Source organism: Habropoda laboriosa, unplaced genomic scaffold (genome assembly GCF_001263275.1).
Source record: "Habropoda laboriosa isolate 0110345459 unplaced genomic scaffold, ASM126327v1 scaffold9, whole genome shotgun sequence".
Classification (NCBI taxonomy): Eukaryota; Metazoa; Arthropoda; class Insecta; order Hymenoptera; family Apidae; genus Habropoda; species Habropoda laboriosa.
Window position 1 is genome coordinate 2540355 of NW_017100191.1, and position 26039 is coordinate 2566393.

General features: G+C 38.1%; 1 protein-coding gene across 1 annotated transcript in view; it reads left to right on the forward strand.

The window, feature by feature from the left end:
* The window catches only part of LOC108570112, a 93776-nt gene that overhangs the window by 61623 nt on the left and 6114 nt on the right, over positions 1 to 26039 (forward strand). Inside the window, exons 3-7 of the mRNA XM_017931906.1 lie at positions 7378 to 8960; positions 9035 to 10048; positions 10875 to 11298; positions 14207 to 14307; positions 15763 to 25503. Of these exons, the coding sequence (XP_017787395.1) occupies positions 7378 to 8960; positions 9035 to 10048; positions 10875 to 11298; positions 14207 to 14307; positions 15763 to 25503 (12863 nt within the window). The remainder of the gene's footprint in view (positions 1 to 7377; positions 8961 to 9034; positions 10049 to 10874; positions 11299 to 14206; positions 14308 to 15762; positions 25504 to 26039) is intronic.

Here is a 26039-nt window from a genome sequence, read left to right on the forward strand (position 1 = left end):
AAGGAGTTATTGGAGTTTATTGAAATAATGTCCGGGTCTGGTTTTAAACGATTACGTTCTCTGTGTTTGCGTTCATTGCAGTGGCAAGCGTGTTTTGCATTTCGTTTCCCTTGTTTCCTGCTCGTTGCACGTGACGTTGCGCATATTGTAAAACAATTTTTATCGCTCGGTAAAGGCTCACGCGCAACTCGTTTCCCTACTGTACTCTGTATTCCGTGCTGTTTATCACAATACCTCGCCCAACTAGTTCACCGATACTGCTGAGACGTGGAAACGACCATGATAGGATTGATAGGAAACACCAACTTCCCAGAATTTCAGCGATTTTTCAGCCGGAACTGCTGAGAGAGCGTGCAAGAACATTGGGCAAACTTGAATCCACCTTGTTAGACCTCTTCAGCCTGGCGGTCTTCAGCTGAAAAACTGCTTCAACGTAGCTGAAAGTCAAGAAACTTTGGATCTTCCTTGTTAGAGAGCGGGCAGGCTGCAACTTTTCCATTGAAACACAGCACAGCAAGAGGTGGGAAAATATTAGGTTCACTCGTGAAATACAGTGTTCCGAATGCTAATAGGTCTCGTTAATTATCATTCTATCCTATTCAGTGCTTATTTCAACGAGTTATTAAACATGCTTGAATTATTCACCGACTAATTTCATTAAATTGTAACGATAGAACGAACCACGGAGTATTAATTAATCAACGATACCTTCCGTGTTTCACTTTTCTCCCGGTGTGTCGTGAATTCTTCGTTGGTTTTCTGGATAAGACGTGTTAGATTGGGAGAATTTTCACGGGGTTTTGTGCATTTGTTCGATAGGAAATAACGAATGTAACGTTATAGAGTTGCCATTTAGGTGATAATGAAGAGGTGCTTAGAAAATTGTCACCCTTAATGTATCTTCTGTTAAAATTAATGCATTGGCCTGCTTATTTTGTAACGTACCTCCATTACTGGATGTGGCATGTTTGATGGTGGAGCATTAATTATCGTGGGGCATCGCGTGCACACCGATCGATGAACACACTTTGCCCTCCATGATGCTGAATTCACCCTGATAATGCATACATATCCCCCCCCTCTTCTTTTCACAAACATTCAGTCGAATTCCTTTTCTTTAATGCGCCCCGCCTCTTAGACAACAAAGCAGAAGAGGCACCTCAAGGGTGCAGTTTATGATGATTAGAAACGTGATAGCCAAAGACTGCCAGTTATGTTGCTGCTTACTAGCTTCATCAAGCCCTCCATTCAGTTTAATCAAGTTAGAGCAAGTCAATCAGCTGGCTTTCATTACTCCCAAAAGTGAACATTGTTGGGAGCTTCTTGAATTATACACGATTGGAAAGCTGCTGGTCCCTTTTAAGCACTCAGCTTGAAGATTCTTAATAAAGTAAAATTGCTAGAACGAAGTATCTGTTGTTGTTACATGTTGTCCTTGAAGAGGGGAGAGCACTTTTCTTTTTCAATTATATTTTCCACACAGTGAAGTTAGAGCGATATTAAGTTTTTATATGCAGTGTGAAGTTGAGAGAATTTTTGTGAAAATTCCTCAACGTTGAAATCTTTATGAATACTAAATCCATGTGAGTATCTTCATTTAAGGGTTTTAAGTCCACCAGGTTTGAATAGAAGCTGTGAAGCACAAGGATATTCTCAAATAGCTTTAACTCAAAGTGTGTAAAGCAGCATTCGACAATAAATTCCAGCTGGTTTCATTCCTTCTAACCCATGGAGGAAAATACCATGGGTCAAGGTGTTTCCAAGGAAAGCAAAGAAATAGGAAGAGTTTCCAACATGGTGGTGGAACTCTGTGCAGGAGAAGAGGGGCGGAGGAGGAGAAGAAGGAGGAGGTTACTCAACGCTGGGAAAAAAGAAAAAAAGGAAAAGAAAAAAGGTGGAGTTATGCGCGTGATAAGATTGTATCCCTCTCTTTTCCCCCCTCGCCTCGCAAAACGGTCAAATCTCTCCTCCCATCGAAAGAGGAATATCGGCGATCGTTCAATTTGCCGTGGCGCCTCGCAGTTGTGCAAATATTTAAGCGAGAATGTAAAACAATATTTGACGGTGAATTCAATCATTGGATCAAATAGAAAAAGCAATTTCACCGGCGGGTGATAAATTGTTAAACACTTAGCTCAGTTATTCCGAGGGAAAGGACACACATATCAAATTTGTCGAAACTTCGGAAGTATTTGGTGTGAGAAACTAGTAAAAAGAATAATGTCAAATTATTAGAAAAAGTGAAATAGTTGTAGTAGCACAGAGGAAGAAATTCTAAATAATTACTATTTGAAAAATTTACGACATAAGATTCTTTGATTAACGACGAGAGATTTTATTACATAAAATGGCAAGATTTCGAGTAATCAGAAATTTTAGCGAGAAAATTCCATTATCCCCTCTGGCCAATGGAAATAAATATTTCCAACACTTTGAAACATTATTACACGGTGTTACAGTATATTTCAGAGGATACGAGAAACCTCGGTTAATCCTGTGACTTCATAAATGTACCAGTTTCCAGTGAAACCTAACCTAGAAATATTCCAATATCCATTCGCCAGTTAATGAATGAAATATCGAAATGATGAAAATTCTGAATGTCTCCAAGCATTTTAAACGACATTCTGAAATATCGTTACACGGAATTACTGTGCAGTTTAGAGGATACAATTGAATTCCAAAAGTCAGAGAATTTGCGGGGAAATATCATTTCAAATCAGTGACTAATAAGCATCTGGAAAATGAATGGCAAGAGTGAAACGTGTTTTGCAAGCAAGATGTTGATCGTCGATCATTCATTAACAGATACCAAATAATCAGCAAAGTAGAATTATAGAGACTACGTTGCACATCTCCTGTGCAAACCTAACCTATGGAAAAAAAAAAATGAAAAGGTTAAGCCGTAAGTTATCGTGGTAATTATAGTGATATCTGTTTTGCCGACGGCGGCGACATTGAAAGTATTTCCTCGTCGATCAACTGAACGAGTCCTCGCAGGATGCAACTAGAGGATTATATGTAATATCTTGTATTGATTACATGATACACTGATACGGAATTGACGTAATGATTTTACTCGGTTATTTTCTTTATCGTTTCTTGTTTGTGTCAGATGTTTCATTAAGTTTCCAGTGAAACTTGTTCGGCTGAATGAAAATTGAGTGCATGTATCAGTGCGCTTGTAGAATATGAATTTGGATCGATCGATTGTTAATTTAATTGTTAATTCAGCGACGCTTCGTTGAAACATTTATCAGTAGACTGCGGATTTTTATGCGAATTTATATTTTTCAGTATGTAGTAAAAAAAAAAAAGTAGACTTCGGTAGAAAATTAGTTTTTAAAAAGCACTATAATTTGGATATTTTGTATTTTCATATTACGTGCATTCTGTGCAATTTTGTCCTTTTAAATTTCTTGTAAATGCACAAAAATCCACAGTCTATTTATCAGTGTTAAATAAAAGTTTTGTATATATACAATCTTATAGTATCTGAATTTAACCCCCTGTAATCTGGTTTTTCTTCGTTCACGGGAAGAAAAATTTCGGTTGATTTTGTTTTGCATTTTGACGAGGGAAGCAAGAATAAATATAAGAAATAATTATTATGAAAAAGTTGGCTGGTAATATTGTAATAATACAATATAGTACAATAGTATAACGATGGATAAATAAACTGAGACTATAAAATATAGATAAATGGATACCAGGGGTGTGCGATAACCCGAAAATGTCGGGTCGAGAATTTATCTAGGGATCGGGTCGGGTTCCCCAAAGTATCTCGTGATTCGAGAATTTCGGGATTCTCGAAAGTTTCGGGATTCTCGAAAATTTCGGGATTCTCGACAATTTCGAGATTCTCGACAATTTCGGGATTCTCGAAAATTTCGGGATTCTCGAAAATTTCGGGATTCTCGAAAATTTCGGGATTCTCAAAAATTTCGGGATTCTCGAAAATTTCGGGATTATCGACAATTTCGGGATTCCCGAAAGTAGAACGAAACTATTATCGGAGAACGTTGAAAAATATAAGAAATAGAACACGGAACGAAAATGGTAAACAAATATGCGATAGATATGATTTATTTCATATTTTCCTGTAGAAAAGCTAGTTTTTCAACGTTCTCTGATAATAGTTTCGTTCTACTTTCGGGAATCCTGAAATTCTCGGAAATCCTGAAATTATCGGGAATCCCGACAATCTCGAATCACGAGATACTTTCGGGAACCCGACCCGACCCCGAGAAAAATTCTCGACCCGACATTTTTGGGTTCTCGCACACCCCTGTCAAATATCATTTTCTAAATGTCTCACCATGAGCATCCTTCGGTGTCGAAATGTCCATAGGTGTATTTTTGGATGACTGAAATGTTACTGTGTCAAATTCATTGAGAATAAAGTCAAGGACACGGGTACGGGCTTTATGGCGGTTCAGATGCAGGGAAAAATTTCTCTTGGCATTAATAAGCGCGACTCGCTGGACGCAACGTCGCCGTCGCGCCCCGTATTCCGCACCAGTTGGCAGTAAGCCCGTGAAAATAAACGCACTCCGACTGAAAACGGCCCCTTCAACATTCCAATCTCGATAGACTTTCTGTACTAGGCCAGTTTTGGGACCTTTGGGCAAAACCAGACCTCTTAAATTTCCTTACAATTTTTCCATCCGGAAAATTTCTGACCCCTCTCTTGGAATTGGCAACGCTTTCTGAGTTTTAATTCAGTTCTCTCTCTTACTTGGAGAGACCACTACCGATTTTTCTACTCCTCTTGTTGGATTGTGAAAACAGTGTAAAACCTGCGAATTCTTCTTGCAATTTTTCCATCTGGTAATTCCCGACCTTTCCGGGAACTGGCAGTGCTTCTGATTTCCAATTTAATTTCAGTTCCAGTTGTCTTTGGTGTAGAGTTAAAGTGTTTTCTCAGTTGGAGGAACTGTTATTGATTTTTCTCCTCCTCTGCTGTATTGGTCGGTGTACTTTTGAAGTAACCACACAGAGAGAACGTTGTTAAATAGCGAGAAAAATGAACGGAAAGATTCTAGTTTATCACAGAGATTTAAGTTAAAAAATTAATTTAAAAAAAAACGAAAGAAAAGTGGTTCAGACTGCGGAAAAAAGTGTAGGAAAAGATCTTCGCGTTATCTGAAAGATATTAAAATTTAGAAATTCTCCTTCCGAGAGAGATTTCAATTTCAGATTCCGACCAGAGAACATTCTTTGCATAAAGAAATAACTGGAAGAATACTTGAAGTCATCAGCAGGACAAAGATTTGAGAAATAATTCTTAAGATATATGTATATTCCATCCTAATTCCAATTTAACCGAAGAAGTATTAAAACGAAATGAAACCATCCAAAAAATATTAAAAGTTACAAAATCTAAAAAAATCGTTTTAATATACATTTTTAAACTTGTTCTACTTTAGATTTTCACCGGAAAAAAAATTCTTCGAGGTAAGTTTTCCCTGCTTATGATACTGTTTGGCTAGTCTGTCGAACCTTTAATTGGCCAACATTCGATGTTGATCAGTGAAAGATATATTCCTTCTAACGAAGCTAGAAAGAAGTGTAGATAGTAGAAGTTAATACCGAGCAACGAAATACCATTGGATCCAGGCGGGAGGTTTTTCGTGAGGGTCCAGAACTCGGGTTTCCGGCCCGTAAAACGCCTTAATCGGCTTATAGCCAGCGTTTAATAACTTCTACATGGGATATTAAGAGGGAACCGGCGAACTTATTACCAGGACTGTTTTCAACTGGTGTAAATCTGTTTCCCTAGTAAAGAAACCCTGTTGAAACTGATGGGGGATAAAAATGAACAACTGTTCAAATTTAGATAGCCAAGTATTTAAGAAACAAGGCACACATGAGAAATTTATTGAAATTTTTCATGATTATTTAGTAAATTATGTAGTAAAAGGGAATATTAGTGGGATAAACTAAGGTATTATAAGAAAAAAAGTGGTGTGATAACATGAGGAGCAATTCTGAATATTTTGAAGCATTACAAGGGGACTTAAAATGGCATTGGAGATTATTCTTCAAAAATATTGTTATTTAGTATAACTGTACAGAAACAGTCTAAGAGAGAATGACTTAAAGAAATTATACTGTTTAATAGAAAATAATATGAAGAAAATAATATAAAGAGTGTAACAAAACAGAACAAGTTCTAGATAGTTTCAGGTATCATAAAGTGGCTTAAAATACCCTTACAAGCAACCACTTAGAAAGACTATACCAACTTCTATAAGAAGATATCAGAAAATATGACACAAGCAGTATAACGGTATAATACTATATAAAAAAGGGATTCTGAACAGTTTTAAGCATCATAAAGTGACTTAAAATGGTTCCAGAGATCCTATTTAGGGGATAGGAATATACAATCTCTCTGATGCATGTAATAATGATAGTGTTGACTGTAAAGAAGATGAGAGATAGCAAGATGACGTTGACATGGTGTCAATTTCAAGGTGTCTAATGCTTTTCACAAATTTTTTCCTCGGTGATTCGTCGATGTTTACAACAGCTTCAGTCAAGTAAGGAATTATTGATCTGTTCGGAGCTTATATAACCTGGCCTGTTTTTTTTTCCACTTCCGTTTGCGTAGGCCGTATATCTCATTTGCCTGGGGGGTGGTGCATACCGTCCCGCGGATATTTTAGTGCACTCTGTTTCATGTGCAGCACGGTCAATTCTGTTTCGAATGCCCAATCGCCTGTTCGATTCCATATTCCAGCAAAATTATGCCAATTGGGATACATAATGATAAAATGCAATTTCAAATGCAGCGAAGACGCTGAAGGATATTGATTGCGTATGCAGGTTTTCACATAAAATGTATTCCCTGTAATGTTTCCAGGGATATTGATGAAAAGTTTCCTTGGACATGTTTTCGGAGAGTTTTAGAATGGATCATGATGGGTTGATTTAACGATGGATAGTATAAGATAAAGTTGTGTTTGATTCGCAGGAACAGTTTTTGGTACCTTTTTCACTGAAAATTACTGCTCCTTTCTTTTGTTTTTTTAACCCTTTAATATGATTGCAAACTTTTATTGATCATTCTGATACTCTCCGTGTAACTTTATAACTAATAAAGAAACTTCAAATTATGTTTTCCGAAGAATTACTTCATTTCCTGTTCCATAATTATTACAATATTTGCCGTTCAAATCGAACAATATTACATAAAAATTTCTTCAGGTATCCGAGTGCTGACTCGTCTATAATTAAAAACGAGTTTGCAAACCTAATTCTGCTAACAGTTATTTCACTATTGCTCCACGATTACCTTCATACAAACTATATTTCATGGAAATAATTCCTAAGTTATGAAAATGCTAATTAGATGTCATTTTGTGGTTCCAGAAGCAGCCTCAGCAGACGTGGCCGGTAGCAAGACGAGCAGCGAGGCGGTAGAGATTTTCCACTCAGAGAAGTTCTCTCCGGCAACGACGACGTCGTCCCCGTCGAACGTCGACACCAAGATGGTCGCCTCCACGCACAATCTCGATGATCTGGGCGTGAGCCATCCAGCCAGCGCGAGCAGCGACCGTCAGCAACAGCAGGAGAAGCATGGTCACACTTACAGATCCGCTCAGACTGCTCAGGACAAGAGAAGCAGGCTCAGCAACGTGATAAACAATCTTAGAAAGAAGGTCCCTGACTCCAGGAACGGAGATTCGCCGAGAAAAGAAGAGGACGACAGGAACAGCGTGGAGAGGAACCTTGAAACCCTGGAGAAATATGTGATGACAGTGTTAAACGGTGTGATCAAGGATGAAGAGGATGACGACAGGGAGGTTGGTAGGAAAAAAGAGGCCGAGAAGGGCAAAGAGCCTGAGAAATTGGCTGCAGACCAAGAGGACGAGGATTCAAAGGGTCCAGCAGCCAAATTTGAGCCATCAAAGCCTAATGAGAGTAGGACAGAGGCTGCTGTCTTCCCCTCTGAGCGATCTGACAAGCCTGAAATAGAGGAATCCTGCTTGGAACATCAGAACACACTGAGGAACGAGGAGTCCAATTGTTTAGAACTGAAGGAAAGCCAGGAGAGTCTGTCTGACATTGTTTGTGAGGAAAGAGAGTCCTCAAAGGTGGAGAATAGTGAGGAAGATGAAGTCTGTAAGGGTGGCAAGTGTTCTTCCAAAGAAGCAAAATCTGAGGAGCTGTCTGTGCAAGATACAGGGAGGAATAACAGTCTGGAAGAGGAGAAAAAGGAGAGTCGTTCTCTAGGGACAATTATTATGGAAAGGTTGAGTGAGAATCAGGCTGAGGAAAAGGGAAACGTTGATGCTACTAAAGAAGATAGTAGAGATTACATTTCTGAGAATGTGGAACTTAGAAACGTGTGCAGAGATCTGCTGAATGACCTTTTGAATGGCATTAACCAGCTGATCGACGAGAACAGCCAGGAAAAAGAGGAAATAAGAACGTTAGACATTTCCTTGGAAGAGTCTAAGGAATCTAGGAGCCAAGATTTCTCCATGACAAGCTTACATTGCAGTTTGCCTTTGGATAAAGTGGCTTCTGTGCTGCAGAACTGTCAGTCGAATGAACTAACAGTCCCTCAATCGCCATCCTCGCCTTCCTCTTCTCAGGGCTCAAAGTCTCCTTGCAAACTACCTTCACCAACAGTCCGGCACCTGTGCTTGTACTGTGACAGGAAGTTCATGTCAATATCCCTGAGGCAACGACATACTGAAAGAGTTCATCAACAAGGTGGAGGCAGGAGGTCTGAGAGAAACTCAAGGAAACCATCACAGAACTGCCAGTATTGCTCTGACAGGTGTGCAGAGAGTTTGGAGGGCCTGTTCCAGCATATGGTTGGCAGCCATGGGGACAAGTATCATGGTTGCTTGCAGTGCTCCACCAGGTACCTCACAAGGGAGGCCCTAGCTGGGCATATGAGTGAGAATCATAGTGTCAGTGTGGAGAGGAACCTTCAGTTTCAGGTAAGCTTCGGTTAGAACAGTCCTCAACCTTTTAATATTCACTCATTTAATTAAAAAAATTGTTTTTATTTCAGGAGAAGATGAAGGAGCCTTCCCCATGCAAGGAGCTAGGCAACCACAGTCCAAGAGAGCCCTCAAGCCCCAAAGAAAGAAGATCAGAAGAGCCAGATTATGAATATAGGGCAGAATCCACCCTACTAAAGCCTATGCTCCTAGTGAAAGACACTTTTAACAATCCTGGCAGCCCAGAGTTCGACAGTTCCTTCTACAGCAGCGTCAGCTGCAACATCCGTGAGAATCTGCTCCATCACCTTGATGGCAAGCTCCAGAGCTCATCATCTAACATCTCGTCCACCAGCTCCTGTATAGTGGACAACAAACCTCAGCAACAGCCGCAGCAACAGTCCTTTTACGAGCACAACGTCAACCAAATTCAATTTCCCATTGACATTTCGTTGACAGCTGCCACACCAGTCTACTCTAAAGAGTATAACAACGAGGAGTACGAGAATAGCAGTGAATATGCCCAGAAGCCTGGCAAGAGCAGTAGGTCCCATCCAAGAAGAGTCTCATTTGAGAAATACAACTTCCCTAGAAAGTATGATGGCAAAGAACAATGGACTTGCTCTATAAAGGATCTCAGCAAGTTTGATATCTCCACTCAATTGTCTTTGAGAAAGAAGCAGCAATTGCTGAAGGAAAGACTGGGTTTGTGCAGACTGCACCATGTTCATGTCCCTTCTGAGACTACTGATATTTCTCAGGATGAACAGAAACTTGGTTCCAGAAGTCCTAAAGAGCCTGAAAATATGGATGATGTCTCTACAGGTGTAAGTAAACAAGAGATAGATCAGAAGTCACGTTTGGACGCTTCAAAATGTATGGAGAACAAGTCTGATGGCTCTGAAGGGAAGTCACTTCAGAATACTGAGTTCAGTATTGAGTTTGGGAGCTTCCTGAGGCTGAGGAAGTGGGATGAGAAGATGTCTGTTGAGGCTGCTAAGAAGCATGAAGTTGTGTATGCTGAGTTGACAGGAGAGTGGTCCAGGCCTAGGGTCTACATCTGTGGCGCCTGTGCCACCAAACATGTAAGTGGGATTATTGAGCCTCACTGAAATTTTTTTGGAGTCATTTTGGAATGATTATTGGGATAACAAATGACATTGTTAGATCAAAGGCTATTTTAGGACCTGTTCTGAGTTATGCTTGAAGCAGACTGTATTTTACCAGTTTTGGAATGATGACAGTGAGACGTAATTAATGTTTGTTATCAGTAATTAATGACAATGTGAACTAGATAGTTTATCGACGAGCTAGTTGATCTTTGACATTCCTGTGATACTAGGATGTACCAGTTACTATCTCCATTCACTTAACTAGTTTACCAAGAGAAGTTAGTTAGAAATAGTAGAACAAGTGTTAGATCAACAGTTGGTTAACAGTTCACCAAAAAGCAGTATTGAAAGAACACAGCTGACCTCTCCAACACGATTGACATTTATGAGTGATTAGCTAATTAATCAGCCACTTGATTGATAACTATCGATCGGATCACAGACCAGTGAAAGGACATCTCTTGATGTTGATTGACAATTAGCTATCGTCGAACGAATCTCTATTGATTAGCCAGCTATTATATTGCCGTCGATTCCTAGGTTAATTATAATAACTGTGCCTCGCTGATCAATGTTATCGATCACTCGGCTAATTAGGACAATTCTGCTTCTCCAAGCTGAACTTCAGACTGATGAAGTTGGCCAAAGTCTCCCTCATGACGCAGAACAATTCTATTGGTCCAAAAGTATATCTACAAAATTCAGCATTTTCACGTATTAACAGTCCACCTGTCCAAAAATCTATGAATTGTGCTTTACTCAAAATTATTTTACCTATAGTCTTTGCTTTTAATTTCAGGTCACTCTAAAGGAAATGGAGGACCACAAAGTGACTTCTCATCCAAACGTCTGGTGCTCCCATTTTGAGTTTTCCGGCGACCAAAGGGAGCTTTACAAGCACCTGTTCCTTCCAGGAAAGGATATACCTACTGCAAAAGCGAAGGCGGCCGTCTTGGCAGAGAAAGTGTGCACCAAGTGTTCCAAGAATTGTACCACTCTGCCAGAGTTGCACAGGCATATGTTGGAGTGTGGTGGAGACCAGGCTTGGTTGTTAGGATTATTTGGCAATGGGAAGAAGAAGTGCAAGTGGAGACCATTTGGAAGTCGCAGTAGGAGAAGGAGGCAGCGTGGAATGAAGAGGAACATCCAAAACTCCCAGACACCAAGGGTGAACACACCTAAGGAGAAACAACCTACGGGGCCAAGAGTCAGGCCCAGTGATAGTAAGTAACATTTTTAATCTCTGATCGCCAAAGTATCACCAATAATAATTTCCTAAATTTTCAACCAATATTTAAAACATTGTTATTATTTATAGTTTGTCTGTTTTACAGATAGTTTGTGTAAAATATTATTCGTGATTCAGTGGCAGCTGTTGCATGACTATAAAAAATTTATAATTCTTATATGTATATCTTAATAATTATATGCCAGATCTTAAAGAAATATTCAACGCGTTTTTCTTTTATCCGCAATCGTTCACAGTAAAGCGGTGAAAATCGCCCTCGAAATCGAGGATAATAAACATATTTAGTCTAATATCTCGAAAGCTATTAGATATGGAGAGGTGATATACATTGTCGAAATTTGTATTTCTAAACGATAAATGTGGCTACGTAAACAGATTTGGAAAACGTTCATTTTTTTAAATAATATACTAAACATTATAACATTTTTGTTAATTATTCTTGTAAAGTATCGATTTCACGTAACTTTGTGTATATAAATTATGTAGCCAAAAACAAAATACGGATAAATAAATAAATTAAGCATATTAAGAGAAATAATTCTTGAAATTTATTAATACAGGTTGTTTCCTCACAGGCGAACAAAATTTTACCAGCTACATAATTCGAAGTATGATCATAGGCAGAATATGTCTTACAAATATACCCTTAAAACTCAATAGGGAGATACTGTTCATGAAAATTTCGGTTTTGACGTGTTGTAATATGCTAAATAAATTTTTATCGCCGGAACTATTAATCGTACCAACGTGATTTTTTTTCATTTTACTCAAAAGAGTTTGAGCTTTCTGAACAATTTTTTTTTTAAATAGAGAAAGTTATTTTTACCACCCAAAAATTATAAATAAATTTTTATTTTTCATATTTTTTTGGTAAAATGTTACTTCTAAAAATTTGAAAAAAATATTACATTCGCTGAAGTCTTCTTTACAAAATGTGAATATTTTGTATGTGATATATTTGGAAATTACCGTTTCAATGAACCATTAGATGTAGCCTTTACACGCCACTTGGGTAGAAAGCTGAATAGTCCCGTCTCGTACCAGTTAAGCGTATCTTCTGTCACGGCATGCCGTTAGACCATTCGCAGTCCCTATTGCAATGTTCAGCACCGTAAAATTTCATACCTTGGAATTTCAATACCATTTTTTTCAAATGTACGTATTATAAGCCTCCAACTAACATAAAATAAGAGCAAATTTTAAGAATAATCCTTTTATTTTGTAAAAAAATCAAAATTCTGATTTATCCGTATTTTGTATTTGGGCATGTAATTTATAAATACAAATTTACGCACAAATCGATAAATATTTTACCAAAGAAATTAACAAGAAAGTTTTACTTTTTAATACATTATTTAAACAAATGGTCTTTTTTTTTATCTGTTTACGCAACCACGTTCGACATTCAAGAATTCAAACTTGGTCAATTTACACCCCTCCTCTATTTGTAAATAGTTCTCGAGCTATTCAACTAAATATGTTTACTACCCCTGACTTTGAGGGCGATTTTTACTCCTCCAGCGTGGACGGTTACTGATCAAAAATACACGCGTTGAATATTTTTTTGAGATCTACCACATACCAAAATTTCATCAAAATCGGTGATTATCACTTCGGGATGTTCGCTTGTAAGTAGACAAAACGTTTTCAAATTATAAAATGATTTTTGTACCAAGATAAGAATATGTACTGTGTGTGTACAAGTTAATGTGCACATTTTCCCAGTGCAAGTATTTAACCAATTAAGGAGCTCATGTAATTAACACGTGAAAGAGGTTCTGATTAAGCGGTCACCTTGTATTTCCCTCTGGATCTAGCTGCTCGTAATTCACCCCGCCCTTTTTACGAGATTTAATGTGCTGCGAAATATAAATTTTAATTAACTTCCATTGCAGTGTAAATGTCGAGTCATGTAGAGGAGACAGTAATCAAGTAAAATGTACTTTTCCCCTAAAATGAACTTTTTTTTTTTCATATATATAAACCCTTCCTTTTTGCTCAGAATTTATTTGGTATGCTTGTAAGTAATTACCAATATTATTAATTACAATAAGTAGATTTGAGGGAAAACCAGCGAGGGACGGGAGAACCACGCGAATACTATCTAGCAATAAAAAAAAATCAATTTTTTCATACGAAAACCTTTTTCTTTTTGCTCAAAATATATTCTCCGTATTTGTAATTGCTAATGTTATTAATTAGCGTAAATAGATTCGAGAAAGAACAAGGGAGGACGAGGGAGAGCTGGGGAGAGACAGGGAGAACCGTGCGAATTCTATAACAATTTTAAGTTTACTTTAGAGTAAAAAATTCCAGCGCAGCACGCGCGCAGCGAATTAATAAAAAGCGAATGTAAATAGGAACACACAAAGTCCGAGGAATTTGTTAACCACATCAGAGGAGCGTTTAATTACTGCACTAATTAAAACTTTGTTTCATTTAGTTGAATCACTTATCTGACAACTTCTCTTTGCTACACAATAATTACGACCGCAATAGGCACGATAACTTGAAACTTATTAATTATGCCTCAATTAATATTAACGTACTACCACTTTGGGTGTTACATTTGCGTGTATACATATATGTGCATCGGCAACGAATGTAAAGAAGAAACTTAAGCTTCTTAAGGTTAATATTCTTAGACAAATGGTAATCTGATGAATGATTAATAAGTTATTCAAACAGAATAGTAGATACTTGTTCATGTATGAATAATTCCAAGTGTGTTATTAACAACTTGCAGTAAATAGTATTTTTGAATTGTTAATGATGTACAATGCTAATAAAATTTTCATTAAATATTTAAATGTAGCATATATTATAAATTTGTAATTTTTATTAGTAATTTAATGGAATGTTCTTTTTTCTTTTATTCATAGGAGAGAGCATACAAAAGATGCTGGCCAATTTACCACCTAAAAGGGCCACAAGGAAGGTGTTGCAGGACAGTACACTCAGGACACAGGGTAGACTACGCAATGTAAGTGCTAAATACTTAAACAATTCTATTAACCCCATCCTGGTAGTACAGTGTTGGTGTTATTGTGTCTAAATGTTGAATAATATTGGAAACATCATACATAAATACTACTCACTAAAACTATTAAACAGTACGTATATATTAAACAGAATTAAAAAGCTCTTAAAAGAGTAATAGTGTCTTTAGCATGTAAGAGGATTATAAAGCAAATTAAATTGACCTAATTTCACACCTAGTTATTATAAATATTCTGGATTATACTCCATAATTACCCCCACAATAGTCTAATGTGCCACAATTGTTTTTTTTAAATTTCATATCTAAATATTTAAAAACAAAATGTCAAGTGTACAAATCACAAAAAAAAAAAACGAAAAAAAAAAAAAGAAAAGATAAGTGTGTGTAATTAAGTGACAAGAAACTAAGCAACAGACTCAACAAAGAGGATTCATTGTCAATGAAAGCACCTCAAAAACAATTTCTAAGAAATGTATGCAATATTGTAAAAACATACAGGGTGACTTAAAACGCATGGATATCTACTGGATAACTTTAAAATTAGGTTAAACGAGCATCTCCAGTCAGCAAATGATCCGAATCCTGTATCGTTGAATGAAAAAGATGAAATTAAATAATGATAAGGCAATAACAGGAACCTGGTCCGGTTGGACGACACGGATATAAGTGGAGTATTGATTAGCCAACACGTGAACACACAGACTAGATACATAAGAGGAGGATATGGTCACGTAGTCGCACGAACAAGAAGGTTTTCGTGTTCTCTGAGAAAACTGGCACTCCCTGGGCGTTTTTGATAGAGCAAGCTTTGCCCATTGGGATTGATCATATATGGAAGACTGGGGGAACCTTGGCATTGATTCTGTTTGCAGAATAAGAGCACTGGCAATCAGTGTTCTTAATGCCAAAGTCTTTTTTTTTTTTTTTTTTTTTTTTAAACATTTTCGCCATTTTATTAGAGATAGAAAGATTGAATGTTTAATTGCATAATATTGATTGAGAGATCCTTGGGATTTGAGGGTTTTCATTGGAATTTAGAATTAGGAGTATTCAAACCTCTTGATTTATGAACAAAACAAAAAATTAAAGATTAAAAGTTCCTTTGGAGCATAAAATTTCAGATTAGGATTTTCAAAGATTCCGAATAAAAATGAAGTTATTAAGAGGATCCAATATTCATTTAAATACTCTTACTTTTGCTACTTTAACAATTTTTAACATTTCTTCAAAGTCAGGACTCAGTTTATACAAAATGTATCTTCTGTACTCAACTTAAAATAGCAAATCCCAGCCTCGACGTCAACACAATAGTATAATCCCTATACTACGTCCACCAGAGAGACTCACAGAACAATCATGGCAATGTAGCTTTCACGAAAAATGTCCCCAAGCTTCCACAGCGAGCTGCTGTACCACGAAGGCTTTTATACACCATAGGTGCAGACCAGAACGAGACCACGAATGGTCGGCGACAATTCCAGCGCGTCTCGACTCTCCCGGAACAAGGCTGCCCTGAGGAACAAGTTACTGAAGAACGCGAAGTCGATCCAGCGGAATCGTTGCAGGATCGACAATATTTCAGCGGTGATCGAGAGCGTTGTGAGGAACTACACACCAGAGGACAAGAAATCTGACGTCGTGGGAGAGAGGAACGAGCTTGACAAAGAAACCAAAGAGAAACCAACTGAGGGAACTTCTTCTATAAAAGATGACGCCCTATTAGATGAAAAAGGAAACAGGGCGAAGGTAGTCAGAGGTCCCAGAGTGCTCGGTAAGAAGAGAAACGTTAAAACGAAAGAGGGAACAGTGAAAAGTGTGGATCAGGTGAAGAAAACTGGTAGCTTGAAGGTCAAGGCTAAGGCTGCGTCGAAGAATTCACCTGAGGCAAAAACAGATGCATCTAGTGACGCTACGAGATCCTTGAAGAGCTCCAAAATTTCTTTAAAAACTGTAGAGAAGGTATCAGAAGCAGATGGATTAGAGACTAGCCTAGGTGAGAGCAAGTCCCCCAGTCTGGCTACGAAGAGCAAGTCTTCTAATCAAACAACACCCAAGAGGAAGCGACCAGTGGACCCTGTAGCCTCCTTGAATGCTTCAATCAAGGCGAAATCGCAGCTGAGAACGCAGGATGGTAAGTTTGCGAAGAATCCTAACAAAGATGCTTCACCTCAGAAATCTCCAGAAATCAAGTCTCCTGTTTCTGGGCGTCCAGTGGCTAAGGGGAAGGGGAATGAGGCTAGTCCAGAGTCGTCAATGACCAGGTCCAAACTGAGAGCTGTCTCCAGGTTCAAGAATGGCGAGCAGCTGCCCAAAAGGAACACCAGGTTGTCTTCAGACAGTGACAAGATGCCCACATTGGAACCAGCTGTTCAATTCTCTTCCAATGGTGAGGAATATGCAGAGACTTCTGCCAATGACCTGCCCATACTGTCACCAGCTACACCAGCCTCAAATCCAGAAAAGCTTCTACGTGGCAAACATTTGGTCAGCAAGACTTTGAACCTAGATGACAAGGATAATTCAAAGAGAGGTGAGGAAAGTGAGGAAACAGAGGGGAAAAGTGAGTCTAGAGGGAATGTACAGGGTGAAGAAAAGGAACAGAAACAGGGTAAAGGTAGAAGAGCAAAGGGTGAGGTAAGAAATCTGGATAAGAGTCTGGAATGTGCTGCTGCCTCCAAAGAAGTGTCTAAAGGTGTTTCAAAGGAGAAATTTAAGAGGAAAAGTGCTCCTGGGAGGATTGTGAACATTGAGGAGAAGAAGACACCAGCGAAAGGTCCTGAAGAGGTGAGTTTGAAGAAAGAAATGAGGCAGAAGAAGGAAGAGGGAAGATTGGAGACAAGGAGTAATGCTAAAGCAAAATTGGAAAAGGTACTCGACGATGACAGTCCAATGAAGATACAAAATGTTCCATTTGAAGTAAAAAAACTAATAGGATCTGACAGTAAAGAGGATCTACTGACCAAGTTAGTCCTCACTTCCAGGATTGCTACTTCCAAACGGTGTCTCAGGCAGCCTGTGTCTAAACTGAGACCTGAACAGGGTAAGGGCAAGGTCAAGAGAGATTTAGAGCTACAAAAAGCAAAATTGGACTCAGAATCTATTTCAGATGCCTCTACAAAGAAAGAGAAGTTCGATGCCAGAAGAAAATCTTTGAGAAGCACGGATAAAAAGGACAAGGTTGCATTAAAAGATGACAAAATGGTACTAGATGAGGTCAGTAAGATTAGGGAGGCAGTAAATGAAGTGAAAACAGCAATTAGGGGTCGTAGAAGCAGTAGTCTGTCCAGTGACAGTAAATCCGTGATAAATACTAACCAGACACTGTTGTGTGATAGCCAAAGTAAGCAAGAAGTTGAAGTTATAGTGCAGAATATTGACAAGAGACAGACCAGAGGCTCACTGTTGAATTTTACTGAGGGAGAGGCCCAAAATGAAGACAACGACATGCCCCTGAAGAAGAATAGCCTTGGGAAGAGACGTGGTCGAATTAAATCAATCAATGATACACTTGATAAAAAGAACAGTGAAATGTATCAAGTAAGGAGTGAAGAAATTGACAAAAATACCTCCAGTGAATCCATTGATGAATCCAAATCTGATGAGAAAGATAGTATACAATTTGAAGAGGGTAATCTTGCCAAGAACAGACAAGAAGAAAGTGACAAAAACGAGAAAGAGTTAGCACAAGCTTCAAATCCCTCAGAAAATAGTGAAACAGGCAAGGTGAACTTGAATCTGAATCATTTGCAAGTGGAAACCAGTAATTCTGTGGATAGTGGTAAAGAGAACTCGTTGGAGATACGTGCACCTGTTCAGAAATTGAAGGTTGGCAGGCCTAGGAAGTCCTGGGGAGCCAAAAAGGAGAGGGCATCAAAGAGGTCCTTGAATAATGTAATTGGTATCCTCACAGAGGGCATGAATATTCCGGTGGTAACTCAGCAAAATGTTTTAAGTGCTCAAATAACCTCAGACAGTGCAAATTCTGGTGAATTTCTTCAGAACAATAATCAGGAGCCTTGTGATGGCAATTCTAGGTCTCAAAGTATAGAAAAGAATAATAAGTTCTCAGAAAATAGTGTTCCAGAGGTACCAAGTGCTTTTGATACGTTGATTGAAGAGATACCTTGTATTCCTGAACAGATTGAAGAGGTTTCCAAGAAGGATTTGAGCATGGAGAGCCCCATCATGAAAAATCAGAAGATTGAATCTCCCTCTAAAGACATCAAAGATCAGACACCACCAGCCAATGATATAATTTTAGACTTGTCTAGAAGGAAGCAGAAAGGTAAAGGTTCATTTTTAGAAAAGATTGTCTCAAAGATAGCCAAACAGAAGGATGCTCTACTGGAAGGTGAGGTTGGTTCTCTGTTAGATACAGCTGCTGACGAGCTTACTAGTATTCTGGACGAGGTTGGGACTGGTTTTCCAGAAAGTTCAGAGAATTCAGTCAATAAAACAAGAATAGAGAAAAAAGTTGAGGATAGTAGACAGGAAATCGATCAGGAATCCATTAAAGAGAATTGTCAAGATATCCTGATACCCAAATTATTTGACAAAAGCTTAGGAAATAATGAAACTAAAGTAGAGACTGAAGAAAAAAAGTTACCTTTACAAAAAGAAGAACCTTCTAAAAAAAATCCTGATCAGAAAGAGGTAAACAGTGAATCCATTAATTCTTCCTATCAAGAAGTAACTGATCAACAAGTTGAAGTTAAATGGCCAAGTGAGATTGAGAAAAATACTTCCTTGGAAGTTCAGAGTGATCCAAAAGTACATGATAAGGTTGTTTCTGTTGTATCTAGCCTAGTCCCAAATGGAATTCGACTACCGGTCTCTGAAAATATCCCACAGCCTTCATTAAATGGTTCAACAGAGGTTTGCTTGCCAAAAGAACAAGATAAGGCAGTGAAGAAGAATGAAGATATAGTAATCAAGGACACAAAGGTAAAAAGGAAGTCCAAGAAGAGGTCGTTGGAGGGGAATTCACCAAAGAAAAGCAAGAGAAAGTCCATGGAGCTAGCAGAGAACTCCGAGGAGCTGCATGTAATCGAAAAATCAAAGCAAGTGCCTTCTACCAAAGAAAATGTCGACGACGATTCGTCCAGTGAGGTTAGTGGAAAGAAAGTTCAATGTGGCAAAAGGAAAAGTATTACTGATGAACCTGAAACAAAATATTCAGAAGAAAACAAAATTGTTGAAGATGTTCAAATAATTGAAGATCCAAATGAAAGTGCTAAGAAGCTCAAAGTCCATTCTGCAGAAGACAAAGTAGCAGAAATTAATGAAAACAGTATTGAAGACCCTGCTAGTGTAATGAAGAATAAAGATGAAGAAGAAAAGTTTTCTTCATTATTGAGGATAACTGGAAAGAGGAAATCTTATGTGGAAGTAATGGATCAGTATCCAGAAGTGGAATTTTCAGCCAGAAGGTCCTCCAAGAGGAGATCCCTTCAGGAAGAGAAAACTAACCAGTTTATTGAAGAAGATACAGTGTCCAAAGTGGAATGTGTTGAAGTGAAGGAATCTTCTGTGGTTGAAGAGATATCTGAAGACATCAGAGGTCTAAACAGAAGATCTTCGCGGATGAAATCTATGATCCAAGCAAAAGATGTTGAAAATGATCCTGTTATTAGTATTAGCAATATTACTCCAGTGGAAGATCCTGAATTGCCAGTGGAAGATTCTTTAGAGAAGAAAGAATCGTCAAGAGTTGAAGTTCTAGTTGTAGAATCTACGATATTAAATACTTCAGAAGAAGTTAAAGTGGTTGAGAAAGACACTACTTTTAAAAATACAGAAAATGAAGCAACAAATGAAGAAGGTATTCAGAATGCTCCAATGATTGACTCAAAGGAATCAGAAAAGATTGAAGAAGCTCCAGTTGTCCCCAAAGTGCCCAAGAAACGAGGTAGAAAGAAGAAGTGCCAGATTATTGATCAAACACAGGCACAGGCTAATGATTCTCAAGAAAATCCTAGCTCAAAATTGGAAATGCAAGTTATAAAACCTGACACAGCCATTTCGAACCAACTTCCACCCAGGAGATCGTTAAGAACAAGCAAATTTAATGAAGAAACTGAAGACCAAAGCAAAAATTTTGTTGATTTGACTAATGTGCAGATTGCATCTCCCAGTTTGGAGCCTTTCAAGGTTCCAGAGGTGACTGAAGTGCTGCAGCACACTAAAAAGCGAACCTACAAAAAAAGATCAACTACTGACGATCATTCAGACACTCAAAATAATTGTACTGTCACAACAGAACCTGAGGTAAGTAATGCAGAATGTCCAGAAGTGAGCAAAAGTTTGGTAGAAAAAGAGGAACAGTCTGAAAATTCCAGCCTCAAAGTTCCCTCTGAGAGTTATAAACGTTCCTCTAGAAGTTCTAACAGAGAACAATTGGATCTGGAAAGATCAAGCTCCTCAGGATCCATAGATCTGACTCAAAGTAACAGAATAAGGTCATCCAAGAGGAAACAGCTGTCCTCGGAGGATCTGTTAGGCCAGGAAAGCCCCAATCAGCGAGCAGAAAGTGTAGACAACTTGTCTGAAACCTCGTGTGTCAGTGAGTCTAGTTATTTCAGGAAGAAACGTTTTTCAAAGAGGAAGAAGGAATTCCAGGAGCCCCCAGAAGATGTGCAGACAGATACTTCAATCACAGACTCCGAATCTATGGATACAGAGAAGAGCACAGACAGAAGGCAAAGTTTAAAAAGGAGAGCTAAAAAAAACATATCCTTTTTTGAAGAATTTGATCTAGTAGATGATTTTGACATTCCAATGGACATTCAGGACTTAATATTAAGTGAAGACACTATTTTCAACAGAGCTAAAGAAGCTAAAGAATTATCTGTTGAGGACAAAGTGGTTGAAGAGGCATCTTCAAATGAGGTATCTAATCAAAATGAAGAACCAGAGGAGGAAAAAGTGGAAGAAATAGTCCAAGAGGAGTCCAAAATGTCACTCATTGAAGAAGAAGAGGAAGATGAAGAAGACGGAGAACAGAAAGATGAAGAAGATGAAGAACAGAAAGATGAAGAAGATGAAGAACAGAAAGATGAAGAAGATGAAGAACAGAAAGATGAAGAAAAGGTGGATTCTAATGTGGACAGCATTTCACAGGCACAGGATGAATTCCAGACACCGAAGAAAAGGACAGCAGGTAACTATGTAGTGGTCCACAGGAAGACTGGAGAGATTCTAATAGTAGAGAAGAGGAAGAAGCTGACGAAAGAGGCTGCAAAGTTCTTCTGTGATGTATGCACCACCAGCTTCACCAGGAAAAGTTCGCTAAAGAAGCACAACCAGTCCCAGTCACATCTGCTGCAAATAGCTAAGTTTAGAAAGGAGAAAACATGCACAGAGGATAATAAAAATATTGAGGATACCTGCAACACTAACCACAATGATATTTCCAATGATGAGAATAAAAGTGTGACTGATGAAGTGATGAATCTTTCCTTGGAATCAAAGAACAATCAGAAAGAAACTGATATGTCAGAACCAATCATCAATCAGAAGGATTTGGAATCTGTGCAGAATGATTCTTGCTACATCAATCCATTAGAACAGGAATCTTTGATGGATTCTCAAACCACTGAACAGCATATTTTTGAGGATGAGCTCCTGGATGAGGAAATCTGTAAAATCACTGAAAACATGAGCCATGACGAGTACGTTCTGACTGATCACGTGAGTCCTGAGCCTGAATCCACGTCCACACCCATAAAAATAGAGATTAAGAAGGTGGAAGCAGAAGTGAAGAGGAGGAAACACGAGACAAAAAAGGATAAAACGAAAAAGAAGAGTCTGACTGACGAAGAAGTTGTTTTAGATAGTCCTGAATTAGAAACTCCCTCAGATTCAACGTTGATAACTGTTTTAGGGGCCAATATGTCCATTAAAATCACAAAATCTTCACATTTGAATATGTTGCAGCCTAATTTCGACAACAAGGATGTTTTAGAAGACAGTGAGGGTTGTTGTTCATTTGAAGACTCTTCTATTGTGACTAATGTGAAACCTAGAACTGATATTTCACCAGTGAAAGAGAGTGAGTTCAAAGAAAAGTGTTCAGAATATCTTCCAAGGCTGCAAGAGTGCCAGGGTGTGGACATGGAGGTAGAGGACACAATTTTAAGAACAGAAGTGAACAAAATTGTGGATAGTAATAAAGGATACCAATTAGATCCTGATGAAAAGACTGAGAATTGTTTCAGAGCTAATTTAGAGGATAGAGATAACAAGGAGAGACAGCCACATGAACATTTGAGCCTGAAATTCACCATAAATAAACGCAGCATAGAACAATGTAAAGAAATTGATTCTGAGAGTAAGAAAAGTTTTGAATTAAATTATTCAAACAACATGAAATTTGTGCAAGTTGACCCACTTAAACAGATTAATCATTCTGAACCAGAAACTGATCCAATTGAGGAAGATTTAAATTTAAGTTCGTCTAAAACCCTTAGAAAAGGAAGCAGAAGGAATTTGGAGAACTTGGAAGAATTGAATATCTCTAAAGTACAAAATCTTGAGGAAGACACAATGAATCTAGATAATTCAGGTGATCAAGAAACTCCTGCGATTGTTGAGGAAAAAATCGAGATTGAGAAACAAAGTGAACCTTTAAAAACTTCACGACATGGCAAATCTAAGAAAAACAAAGCTAAGAAGCATCTTGAAGAGGCAGAAAATAATTCAGAGGACAAAATTGGCAAAAAGTCTCCTAGGTCTAAAGGTAATCAAAACAAACTAGTATTTGATGAAGTAACAAAACTTCCAGAAATCATAAGTGATCAAGAAACATTTTACAAGAAAGAGGAGTCAAACTGTTTGGTACCCAATTCACAATTGGAGATTAATTTTGATAAGACAACCAGCCCTATGCAAACAGAGAACAAATTAGAACATGAATCTAAAGGGTTAGAAATTGTTGAAGAACAAGAAACTGAAAAGCTCTATCCTGAACCAGAAGTTTCAGAAGGAATTAGTTTGATAAAATCAGTAGAGGTGCAACAGATTCATGATAAGAATAAAATCAAACCCTTCCAGTCCATGGATGATGATGAAATTTCATTATCATCAAGTCTTGCAGATAAACCCTTATCACAGCTGTTATTAGACAGAGAGGAGAAAATAGAGTCTTCCACAATTTTCTTGAAGGATTGTGACAACGAACACAAGTCACAAGATAAGTCAGAAACAGATGACATCAATTCTAAGACCAATGAATATAAAATTGATGAAAATTCAATGGATACTAATGAGTTAACTGATAATCAAAAGTCTGATGACAAAGAGTTGACAAGTAATGACCAGTCAAAACTCCAAATTGTGTCAGAAGAGGAATTTGAGCAAGAAACAGAGTTAAAGTCAGCAGAAAATTCTGAAAAAGAATCCAAAATCTCATCTGAATCTGAGAATAGCGAAGCAGTTCCCTTAATAAAGAGTGTTTCTAATGAGAAACAGTCTTATAACACAGTGGAGACAAAAACAATTAGTAACAGTCGAAAATCTAGCACCAGTGATCATCAAAGTTTGTGCAAAAAGGTATCCAGAGCTCATAAATACAGTAACAAAGACAATTATAAAAAATCCAGAAATAAAAAGGTTTCTTTGAGGAATAAGATTTCTGAACTAACTAGTGAGAGTGATGACACTGAAAGTGAGGACAAAATCGAGTCCCAGAATAAAAGTAAAATAGTGAAAAGTGTGTTTGGCAGAGTTTTTGGCGGTGAAAAGACAGATAAAGTGAAAGAAGTGTTAAATGATTGGGTGTCCAAGTCAGAAGATGATTCAGAGACCTCAAGAACTGAATTTGAATCCTCCAGTCCTAGTGAAGTGAAGATTAAAGGACCCTCAGGGTTAAAAAATGAGAACAAGGACACTAAAAGACACTCAGTTTTATCCTCCATGCCTTTCAGTCCCAAGAAACGTTCAGCAAAGAGGTCAAAGAAGAGTTCTTCTTCAGACAGAGCTAAAGAGAAGAGTTCAGTACCTGAGAACCAAGAAGAACAACGTTCTGGTAAGCACATAAAGTCAAAGAACAGCTCCAACAACAAAAAGAAACATGAACCAGACACTTCAAATGGCTACTTCCTAGTTCTACCTCCAAGAAAGTGCAGACCAAGTAAGAAGAGAGCTGAGGAATTAATTTCCAGGACCTTTGAGAACGATTTCTTGGAATCCAATGTTGACAAGAGCCAAAAATCATCTAAACACAAGGAGGGCAATTATGGATTGAGGAATCAAGGCAAGCCTGACCTGACGATCAAAGACAGTGGCTATGGATCCTTCAATTATGATGAGGATTCCACAAAAGTGGTTATTCTTCCCTTGGAGGATCTCACAGAGGATGATCAAAAAATAGTTAAGAGGAGAAAATCATCATCCTCAAGAAAGAGCAAAAGTAAGACTGATGATGAGGATTGGAGGGACCTAGTGATAGACAAGAGGAACTTGAAGAATTCTAAAGAATCTGGAGATGAAGAGAACTGTTTCATCAAGGAGCTTCCTCAAAGAGAGTCTTTGACCAGTAGGCTATCAGTTAATCTAGAATCTTCTCAAAGTTGCAGTAGTCTAGCTCCTAGTAGTGTGAGGAACAGGTCACCCAGCATGGACAGGAACTCTCAGACAACTAGAGACTCAGATGTGGATGAGGAAGATGAGGACTTAGGTCACAGAAGAATATCCCCTCTGTTTATATGTGGAACCCCCAGGAGTTCCATTGAGAGCAGCTCTAACAGTGAGAATGAAAAGGAGGATGAGAATGTGACTGTAAATGAGGCTGTTACAAGGAAGAGGAGCTCAAGTGAGTTCTCTGGAGAGAAAATTGTAATCAGATCACCATCCTCCACACACAAGGGTGAAGTGGTTACCATTACACCCACTGATGCCATAGAGGACAATGCTTTGGATGTGCCTCAAGAAATTGAGACTACAAAGCCTAGACAGGGCAAGGTTTTAAACTTTGATGAGGAACTATTTGTTGAGTGCTGCTCCAGACTGAAAGCTACTACTGAAAATGAACTTAGAGGTGCCAAGAAGATTAAATTGGACCACAACGAGGCCTATCACAGGAAGGATGATCAACAACAAGGGTTCCGGGGACCCAGGGATCGCTGGAGAGACGTGGAGAGCCAGAACAGTTTGGGAAGCCTGTTAGAATCAGTAAATCAGGTGAGTATTTGATAAAAATGGCTAATGTGTTGCATGTTTGTTGAGATATTTGTTGTAGACAATGTTAGTGAAAAAAAATTTAAAATTGAAACAGAAAGGGGAAGAGGAGAGGAGGGGTGAGGGAGGAGAGAGAGAGAGAGAGAGAGAGAGAGAGCTCGTTCTAGATAGCCTCATGAATTAAGAGGTCATTAAACTTTTTTAGCAAGAATATTTTTATGCACACTTGTATGAATTCTTTTTATCAGCAATGTTACAATACAGAATTAAATCAGTTATTTTAGTATCAATTTGATTTGTGTAAGGCTAATTAGAAGAATTAATGAAACATTTTATCTTAACATGCAAAATTATACAATCATGATGATATATATATTTTTTTCAATTTAAAATTTCACGGTAAGTCAACAGGATGATTACTCATGAAATATACACATAGTTTCTACTGATGCTTCTTTTAACACAATGTACACTTCATCATTGATAACTCTACACTCTGTAAACAGTCTTTTCTTCTCTTTTTCAATTTATGCGCTTTG